The sequence below is a fragment of the Myotis davidii genome, unplaced genomic scaffold (assembly GCF_000327345.1).
Source record: "Myotis davidii unplaced genomic scaffold, ASM32734v1 scaffold79, whole genome shotgun sequence".
In the NCBI taxonomy this organism is placed as follows: domain Eukaryota; kingdom Metazoa; phylum Chordata; class Mammalia; order Chiroptera; family Vespertilionidae; genus Myotis; species Myotis davidii.
This window is the reverse complement of record NW_006294339.1, coordinates 4929643-4939676: the sequence shown is the minus strand read 5'-3', so window position 1 is coordinate 4939676 and position 10034 is coordinate 4929643. Positions and strand designations below refer to the sequence as shown.

Here is a 10034-nt window from a genome sequence, read left to right as displayed (position 1 = left end):
TTAGCAAAAAGTGTGGCCTTACCTTCTAGACATACTTCAGGCCTCAGATTGCTTTACTGCTCTGTAGATGTGATGCTGTCTGTCTGTCCCTCCTCACTCCCCAGACTGCCCCCGCCCCCCACCACCTCTGCACCTGGACTGGCAGGCACAGTCTCTCCCAGTCTCCTGGTGGTGCTGACGCTCCCCAAGAGCTCACCTCGAGCTGCTTCTCCTACAAGGACAGTCATATCCTCTCTCACGGCTTTTGATGATCACATCTGTGCTGTATCTGTAGCACAGACCTCTCTCCTAAGTTCTAAAACCATGTAGGAATCATGTATTGAGTGACTCCACATAGGTGTTTTGTGGGCACGCGGGACTCAGCATGCTCCAACCACATCTTCCCCAATAACCTCCTTTGCCCCTGTGTTCCCCACCCACCCAGACTCTCAGACTGGAAAGCAGCACCAAACTAAACCCCTTCCTCTCTCTAGCCCACACCCTGTTCAGTTACCCATCACTGTCTATCCATTCCACAGAGACACACGTCTGCGCTCCCATTCTCTCTCCCCTGACACTGCCGTACTTCAGGCCTACAGCACTCACTGGGTGGACACAGGAGCCCTCTGCCTGCTTCCCTGGCTCCAGGCTCTCCCACCCCTGTGCAGCCTCCACACTGAGTCACGGTGCTGTCCTGAAGCACAGCGCTGGCCATGGAGCCTGTGTACTTAAGAGCCTTGCCTACCGGGTAAATTCTGGAAGAGCTAAGACATGGGGCATGTGTCTTTTCTAAGTCAAACCCTGTGTTCCAGAAGGCAGAACCTGGTGGTATAGTTCTCCGTATCCCCTGGAACCCAACACCCTGAATACGGTTTGTTCTCAGCAAATATTTCATAGACTCTTAATGTGAGAGGCACCCTAAAGACACCCTAAATAAAGACCAGCTAGTCCAAATCTCTCACTTTTCAGTGGATAAAAACAGAGGCTCAGAAATGGGGAGAGAATTACTTAAGATCATACATCCTGCTGGGGTGGTATTCCCTGCATATACATTTTAGAGATTATACAGTGCGTTCACATACATTTTATTTGATCCTAGAAATAGCCTTGTGAGTTGGGTATTATTGTCTCATTACACAAGTGAGAAAAGTGAAGCTTGCACAGGTTGCAAAAGCAGACCGTGATGACCCAGCTGCCGATGGACATTTTTTTTTTTTTTAATAGGAACTGGTGAATACTTGAAATTTATTTTAAATAGACATGTCTTCAGAACTGGAAAAGAGAAAGAGGAGTATTTCATGCATAGTTGGCAATCACCTAGGTCCTTCAATCCTATAATTACTTAGAATGTCTCATAGTAAGGTAATGCACAAAGTAACTAATTTCCATCAAACCACTAGTTGGAGAAATGTTTCATATTTATAGAATCGTGACCAGGCTTTTACTGGTCTACATGGATAGAAGTACTTGGGTAGCTCTTACTCAGAAAACTATGCTCTGAGAACAAAATCAATGGAAGGCAAATTATTTTGGCAATTAAGCGCAGAGATGTTGTGTATCTAAACTGAAGTTATCATATCAAAGCTTATATAGTCTAGCAATCTTAAAAAGGTAATTTTTTTCTGTTTTATACTATAAATTTGCCTTTTTAAAACATTGAAAAGTATGTGGTTGTGGTGGTACCCTGAGGGAATGAGGGCAGATTGAGGGAAATAAAATGTTTCTGAAAGTTTAATTCCTCCTCTTCCCCTTTAGTCTAAGAAACTGATCTGTAATAGATTTCTCTAATTCCACTATTTGAGAACAATTTCTTCTGAGTGGAAAATTAAAACAGGTTTTCTTTTCCAAGTCTCAAATGGCTGATTTCACATTCAGTTACACATATTTTATGTATTTAACTAAACTTACATTAAATATAAAATAAACTATTTTGATGGAAATACGGGGGGGGGGCAAATGTAGGATTATGGTTGTAAGTATGCAAAATGCAGAGTTTCTTCTTGTATTATTATTAACTACTTTCCATAAGAACAACTGTAAACCTACTTTTGCTACACCCTGCATATAAGATCCTAGATGTTCTTGATGGTTAGGGTTTGTTCTTTTTTACATTATTTTTTTAATTTTTTAAAATTACAGTTGATATACATTGTTGTACACCCCAGTAATTAGACATTACATAACTTCCTAAGTGATCATCCTGAAAAATCTCTCACCCATCTGACACCATACATCGTTATTAGAATATGATTGACTATATTCCCTATGCTGTACTTTACATCCCCATGACTATTCTGTAACAACCAATTTCTACTTTTTTAAAAATATATTTCTTTATTGATTTCAGAGAGGAAGGGAGAAGGAGAGAGAGATAGAAACATCAATGATGAGAGAGAGTCATTGATCAGTTGCTTCCTGCACACCCCGTATTGGGGATCGAGCCCCCAACCCAGGCATGTGCCCTTGGCTGGAATCGAACCTGAGACCCTTCAGTCCACAGGCTGACGCTCTATCCACTGAGCCAAGCCGGCTAGGGAGCAGTTTTTACTTTTTAATCCCTTCACCTTTTTCACCCAACCCCCCTCTGGCAACTGTCAAAATATTCTCTGTATCTATGAGTCTATTTCCATTTTGCTTATTCTTTTATTTTGTTTTTTAGATGCAATTGTTGATAGATATGTATTTATTGCCATATTATTATTCATATTTTTAATCTTTCTTCTTCTTCTTCTTAAAGAAGGCCCCTTGGCATTTCATATAACATGGGTTTGGAGGTGATGAACTCCTTTACCTTTTTTTTTGTCTGGGAAGCTCTTTACCTGTCCTTTGATTCTGAATGATACCTTTGCTGGGTAGAGTAATCTGGTCTCTAGGTCCTTGCTTTTCAAACTTTGAATACTTCTTTGCAATCACTTATGACTTGCAAAGTTTCTGTTGAGAAATCTGATGGACTGTCTTCTGATCCAAGTTCAATACACTTTCGACCATAGCTAGCCATAATGTCAGACACTCACTGGGTATTCAATAAATATTAACCTGTACTTGAATGATAAACCGATAGCCTTGCAGAAGTGAGAAAATATATATTTATTGACTGGATGGATAGGTGGTTGCATATATACTTAATCCCCTTTTGATATTTGACTCTCTTCTTGTGACCCTTTAGAGCTGAAAGGCCACTCTATCTTGAGTCAAATGCAGTTAATGGGAGCCTTGCCAAGAGTAGGCAGACACGGAGTGTGGATGTCACCTTGGGGCCTATTGATTGTGAACTGTCCAGCTGGTCCTCCTGGACCAGGTGTGATCCATGTCAGAAGAAAAGGGTAAGTACCCAAGCCTTAAGAGAGCTCCTCTAAGCTTCCAGGATCCCTAATTCTCAGCGAATATTGGCTAAGGCACTACAGACAGTCCCTGGCACATAGTAGGACCTGGGTAAATGTTGACTGATTTTATTAAGGAATTCTATTCCTCTGTGTTTCCAAGTAGCAATTATATCCTTTCTTTGATCTTTCAGGTTGTTTTTATTTTTTCTAAACATGTGTCCTTGCTCATGTTAACAGCTTCCTAATTAGGCTTCCTGCCACCAACCTTGCCCTTTCAATCCATCTTTCCTCATGCAACCAGAGGGAGGCAACATCAAAAATGCAAGGCTGGACTATCTTTTCCCAGCCTGAACTCATTCAAAGTCTACCTGGGGCCCTTAAGATCAAGTCCATACTTCTAGTAGTAAAGGCTCCCCATGACCTAGACCTGGCCTACATCTCCATAAAACAGCCCCCACTCTAGCACGTTGAACACGTGCATTTCTCTGACCATTTCACCCTCTCCCTGTGCCTTTATTCATGCTGCTTTCTCAGGCAGGAGTGACCTTTCCCACTTCCTTTACTGGCTAACATCTACTCATGGTTTGAATCTCTGCTTAAGGGCCATGTCTTTTGAGGAGCCTTCCCTGATTTCTCAGCCCCCCCGCCCTTACAGTTAGATAGGTGCCTTTTTATGAGCTTTAATAGCTCTCTCTTTGGGTATCCTTGCATTTATCATTTACTTTTTTTATTATTATTACTTAGCTTTCCATTACACTGTGAACCAGTAAAGGCTTACTCAATTCTTTATCTTCAGTTTGTCGGCCACTTTCTGGCACATGATAGGTGTCCCACAAACTTGTTGTTTGATTTCATTATATTTTCTGATATCTCTGTAAAAGAAGGTAGCATAGTCATACACACTCTGTTAAGCAGATAGGTAAACAGAGACTCGGAGCAGGTGAGTGAGTTCTCACCTAGTAGCAAATGCAGGCATTGAACTCAGGCCACTGGCTTCAGGTCTAGTGTTCAACCAGTCAAAACACACCATTTCTGCAATATTTATCCATCAGGCTCCCTTGTCCTCAGAGGGCTGGTCCAGGACCCCAGCTCTGGGAGGAGCAGATGTGTCAGAGAACGGTTGCCATTTCCCCAGCTCCTTGGGAAGCCAAACCAGCCACGGGCTAGGACCCCAAAGACACTGTGGAAGTTAGGCCCAGGACAATTACACACTTAATTGGATCAATGTGAAGAGCCAAGCAGGATCATTTGGTTCCCAAAGTGGGCTTTATTGCTGAAGTTACCAACATTGATCCGCTTATCTGGATAATTGCTTCATCCACACCATAAACCAGGAAGACTCAGCGTGAGTCACCCACTCATCCAGCCATCCAGAGCTCTTCACTCGGATCTTGTAGCACGATTCCCTCAGCTGGCATCGTCGCTGTCAGCAGGCTCACTGCTGGGGTTTCATCAGAACCTTTCAAACTGGAATTGGGAGATATCTTTCCTCCACTGTTTCCATGCTCCTGAAACTAATCTTCTCTTTGGTGGCTGAGATAGTCTTCTGACAGTCTTCGTGCAGGCCTTATCCCTGTCCTGCCAGCCTCTGTGTTTCCAAAGGCTCTAGAAAGAAAGAACCTTTGGAAATGTACAGGAGTGTGAGTGAATAGTTGTGCATATATATTGATTTCCAGATAGTATACAATTAATAACTGTGGCTGGTTAACATGTCATTCTGCAAAGGGGCTGCTAGCCTGGTTTGCCCACCATTTTTATGTGTGTTTTTTTAAATTATTATTTATTTTAGAAAGAGGGGAAGGGAGAGGGAGAGAGAAAGAAACATCCATGTGAGAGAGAAACATTGATTGGCTATTGGGGATCAAGCCCAAAACCTGAGCATGTGCCCTGTCCAGGAATCAAACCTGTGACCTTTTGGTGCATGGGATGATGCCCAACCAACTGAGCCACACTGACCAGGGCTGATTTGCCCCTTTAGTTGCACCAAAATCTTGACTGCAACTAGCATTTGGAAACACCCAAATCTGATCACTTCCTTTCCCTGCTGTAGTTTCATAAAGTACTAAATCCAACCTTACTGAGGCCTGGAAGGCCTACATTACCTGCTGCTGCCTCTGTCTCCCTCCATCTCTTGCCTCTATCCCTCTTTCGCTCTTTACTCCAGCCATGATGAATTTTGTTTCCAGGAACAAGGCCCATTCTGTCTCATCTCTCAGCTGTGGCACAGCGATTTCCTCCACTGGACCACCCTCCTCTCCCCTCCTCATACCAGCTCTCTGGGCTTGCCTGACATTTCCGTTCAACCTTTGGTCTCAGTTGAGATGTCATTTTCCCCTCTCCTACGTTTGCATTGGGATACCTCTACGAATTTACAGAGCACACTGCTCTCCCTCCATCCTGGCACCCATCTCATTGCCTTGACACCGCCTGCTGCCATCCCCACTAGCACCATCTGTGCCCTCCTTGAGGGCAGCCTAGAGGGCATGATTAGGATTAAAAACAAACAAAAAAGCAGGCATAAATAATACCTACTTTTGTCTTAACCATTGGGTGGCTCAGTCAATATTTTGGAAATTTACTCAACATTCCTGGAATAAACTGGAAGGTAGAGATGGAGAAAGATTGACTACTAAAATGTGTTAATAATAAAAAAGAAAAGCAGATATTGAGTGCCTACTATGTACCAGACAACACAATGAGATTTCATATATGCATCATATATATAATTCAAACCCCATAACTATATGTTTAATGTGATTCATTATCTCCATTTTAAAGATCAGTAAGCTGAGATCATTGAGGTTAAGTAACTTACCCAATATCACATAACTAGACAGCATCAGAGTCCATTGTGGGTCCCAAGCACACGCTTCTGCATTAATAAGATACTGAGTAAATGAGAATACTTGAGTCAGCCTATTGAAGTAATCAAGCGGAGAGGCTGTGGTTTTGTGTTATTGAATTGGCCACATCAATCTATTTACTACCTTTGGACTCCAGAGCCCATGCTTTCCCCACATTCAGCAAATCTTCACTGCAGATCAGAGATCAGACAAGGTCCCTGCCCTCAGAGAGCTCACAGTGCAGTTGAAATAGGCAAGCAGCCAATAGCAACATAGACCTTTAAGGTATCCCTAAGCTCCCATGGCACCTGAGACTCTGCCCTCGGCTCACCTGACTCTCTCCCCTCCAGTACAGACACGCCGTCTTGCTGCGGCCCTCTCAGTTCCACGGGGATCCCTGCAGACTCTCTGACAAGGAAGCCGAAGACTGTGTTACCAACGCACCCTGCAGAAGTCAAGTGCGATGTGAAGGCTTCGTGTGTGCACAGACAGGTATAAAGGGCCATAGGACTGGGAGGGGAGAGCTAGCAAATTAGGCAACAACATGTGATGCTGGTGGCACTGGCCATTGCCTGGTGCACAAGCTCAGGGTCATGTGTCAGGTAGGAGGCCTCCTTGTTTTCATATCTCTACCTCCTTTCCCATGTATCACTTCATAAAAACAGCTCTATAAAGTGGGTGTTATCCCCATTTTATGTATTAAGAAATTGAGACTTGGAGACATTCCTTGCCAAAGGTCACACAACAGGTAAGTAGAAAAAGCTGCCGTTGGAAATGTGGAATTCAAACCACACTCACAGACATTACAGACATCAAAGGGATGTGTGCTGAAATCAGAACTCCTGAGTCAAGTCTCATTTGGACTTTGTGACCTAAGAGAAGTCACTTAACCTTTCTTCATATTGGTTCTTTCAGCAGAAAATTAAAAGTGATGGTAAAACCTTACAAGTTTGTTATAGGGATCAACTGACATGATGGGTATGAAAGCTCCATTCAGGGGGTGAGCTCTGCTGGCTCTCTCAGAGGCAAAGCCTGAAACATTTAAATAAGGATGGTTAGCACTATTTACCTCTGAAAAATCTTTGGAGAGATAGTTCCTGCCTCTGCATTTCTACATCAGCAAGTCCAGCATAACCCCTAATGCAAGATATAGTCAGTAAAACATTCTGGAAAGAAGGAAGGAAGGAAGGGAGGAAGGAAGGAAGGAAGGAAGGAAGGAAGGAAGGAAGGAAGGAAGGATAAAAGAAGGACAGATGATGGACAGACAGAAGGAAGGTAGAAAGGAGCACACAAATGATCATCAGCTGCAGGACTAAGTAAATACTTAACTTTTCAACTCATTCATCTGGCTCATTCAAGCAAATATATGCCTCTCTATTTCTCCAAGTGTCCAGAAAAAAAAACAAAAACAAAAAAAAACAAAAACAAAAACAAAAAAAAAAACAAGAGTACTTTGACCCAAATTCTCTAGGTAGGAGCTACAACTCTACATCTACTGTACCCATGTGGACTGTGCTTTGGGATCTTTCAAGAAAGAGTGAGGGATTCGTAGAACAATTTCTAGGGCTGATTGCAAATGCAAAATTCTACCCAATAAATCTGAAAGACTTTTTTACAATGTGTCCACAGATGGATTATGCCAGCATTCCATGGTTCTGACCAAAGCCATAATGATTATTCAGGCAGGCTTTAGTTTAAATTCCTAGTAAGAAACACCTGAGGACGAGATTGTTATTCTTCTGACTTTAACATCCCAAGAACTTTGGTTAAAAGTAACCAGACACATCTAAGGAACTGTCACCTGTATTATGAGCTTTATTTCCCAAGAATATGCAAATAATAAAGGACACCAAGTTAGTCAAGTGCTGCAAATAATTTCAAACATATCGTTCAAATATGCTTGAAAAAATAGTCCAAATGGCTATGGTACTGAAGGCAGTGTGGGTTAGTGGAAAGAACTGTGATTAGACAGCCATAAGTTCCAATCCTGCTGCAGATATTTACTGGCAATGGGCACGTGGCTCACAAAAACACTAATTGAAACAATAACAACACATATCTGGCATTCCCATGAGTTAGTACTGTTCTGTTTACTCATTTAAGTTCCCAGCAACCTTCAGGGTAGGTACAGTATGATGACTTCCCTATTTTATAGATGGGTAAGTTGAGGCATGATGTTAAGTAACATAGGGAAGGTCACATAGCTGGTATGACTTCAGTACCCACCAAACCCATGTCTCTTCCCAACCTCAGGGTGAGAAGTCCAGGCTTCCTTCCTGTCGGGCCACTCGACCTCTGCCTCTCAGGCGCTTGCCCTTGCCCTCTCTTAATAACCTCCTCTCACAGTGCTTTCCGAAATACAAGACTGGCCTCTTTGGGGGAATAAGATGTAAAGGTCATTACCACCGTGATACGTGTCAAAATGAAGCATCGAAAGCCTGGAAAGTGCCTGGTGCAGAGTAGGTGCTCAGAGCATGTTAATTGCCCTCTGACAGTCAAATAACTGTGTGTAACATCCTCTTTCCAACCCAGGGAGGTGTGTAAACCGCAGACTTCTTTGCAATGGGGACAATGACTGCGGGGACGGGTCAGATGAGGCAAACTGTAGAAAAGTTTCTAAAAAGTGTAAGCAGGAAATGCACCAATACTGGGCAATTGGCAGTCTGGCCAGTGGGTAAGTTACTGTGTTTCTATTGTATACATGGGAAGGTACAACATTAAGGGTAATTGTAGAGAAGAAGAAGCTGATAGGGAAAGGGTGGCTTCTTTTCTCCTTTCTGCTTTAGTTTTGTCACCTGTAGAAGGATGTCAGTAATACCCTTCTCTTAAGTTTGGAGAGGACTCAATAAGCTAATCCTATATAATAAAAGACTAATATGCAAATCAACTGAACAGTGGAATGACCAGCCTCTATGATGTGCACTGACCACCAGGGGGGCAGACGCTCAAAGCAGGAGCTGCACCCCTGGTGGTCAGTGTGCTCCCACAGGTGGAGTGCTGCTCAGCCAGCAGCCAGGCTCATGGCTGGTGAGTGCAGCATCACTAAGGATGTCCAACTGTCTAAGCTGTCTGTGGGGACCCCCCCCACACCAGTGTAGGAATTTCGTGCACCGGGCCTCTAGTGTGATTATAATAAAGTAATAAGTGAGAGGCAGCTTATGTGGTGGGAAGAATGCAGCCTCCATTCTTGAACTAGACCCTCAGACTTGGAATCCTGGCCCCACCAGTTGTTTCTGGCAGTGAGACCTCGGGCAGGTCAATTACCATCTCTGTGCCTCACTTTTCTCATCTCTAAAATGGGTATAATAATAATAATCCCTATCTCATAAGGATCAAGTGACTCAATATTTGTAAATTAATTATTACTGTGCCTCCACAAAGTAAGCACCACATTATATTTATTAAATAAAATTAATAAATATCCATTTTTATGATACTGAAACTCTTCCATAGGGAAGAGAGCCTAACACAATTCCATTAAAACTGAGGCCAATGGGCAGAAGCTGAAAGCAGACAGAGCTCCTTGCAACACCAAAAAAGAACTTTTGGTAGCAGTCAGAACTGGGCCAGACAGAGGCCTGCCTTCGGAGGCAGTGAGCAGTATGTCTAATTAGAGACAGGATTTTCACCCTTTCTACAAGGCCATAATGATATCTACCACCCAGGGCCTTGGGGACACTAAGGTGCTGCATGGAGCCACCACTGAGTTAGACCCTCAGTAAATGGTAACTGTTTTAGTGTCTCATGATGTGAGTCATACAGAAATTCAGAAGAAAACCCCCACCCCCCAGGGGCATACAACCCACTGGGGACAATAGACACATTTATTTTTTTTAAAATATATTTTTATTGATTTTTTACAGAGAGGAAGGGAGAGAGATAGAGAGTT

General features: G+C 43.0%; 1 protein-coding gene and 1 long non-coding RNA gene across 2 annotated transcripts in view; one reads left to right on the top strand and one right to left on the bottom strand.

Annotated features, from left to right (window-relative positions):
* Positions 1-10034, top strand: part of C8B (complement component 8, beta polypeptide) — a 38157-nt gene that overhangs the window by 5078 nt on the left and 23045 nt on the right. The window contains exons 2-4 of the mRNA XM_006768368.2: positions 3146-3302; positions 6496-6637; positions 8678-8819. Coding sequence (XP_006768431.1) covers positions 3146-3302; positions 6496-6637; positions 8678-8819 — 441 coding nt within the window. The remainder of the gene's footprint in view (positions 1-3145; positions 3303-6495; positions 6638-8677; positions 8820-10034) is intronic.
* LOC107183871 lies at positions 4277-6204 on the bottom strand. Its single transcript, XR_001514677.1, has 3 exons — positions 6118-6204; positions 5835-5900; positions 4277-4922 (listed from the first exon to the last, which is right to left on the bottom strand). It is a non-coding gene; the product is annotated as an uncharacterized LOC107183871 (long non-coding RNA).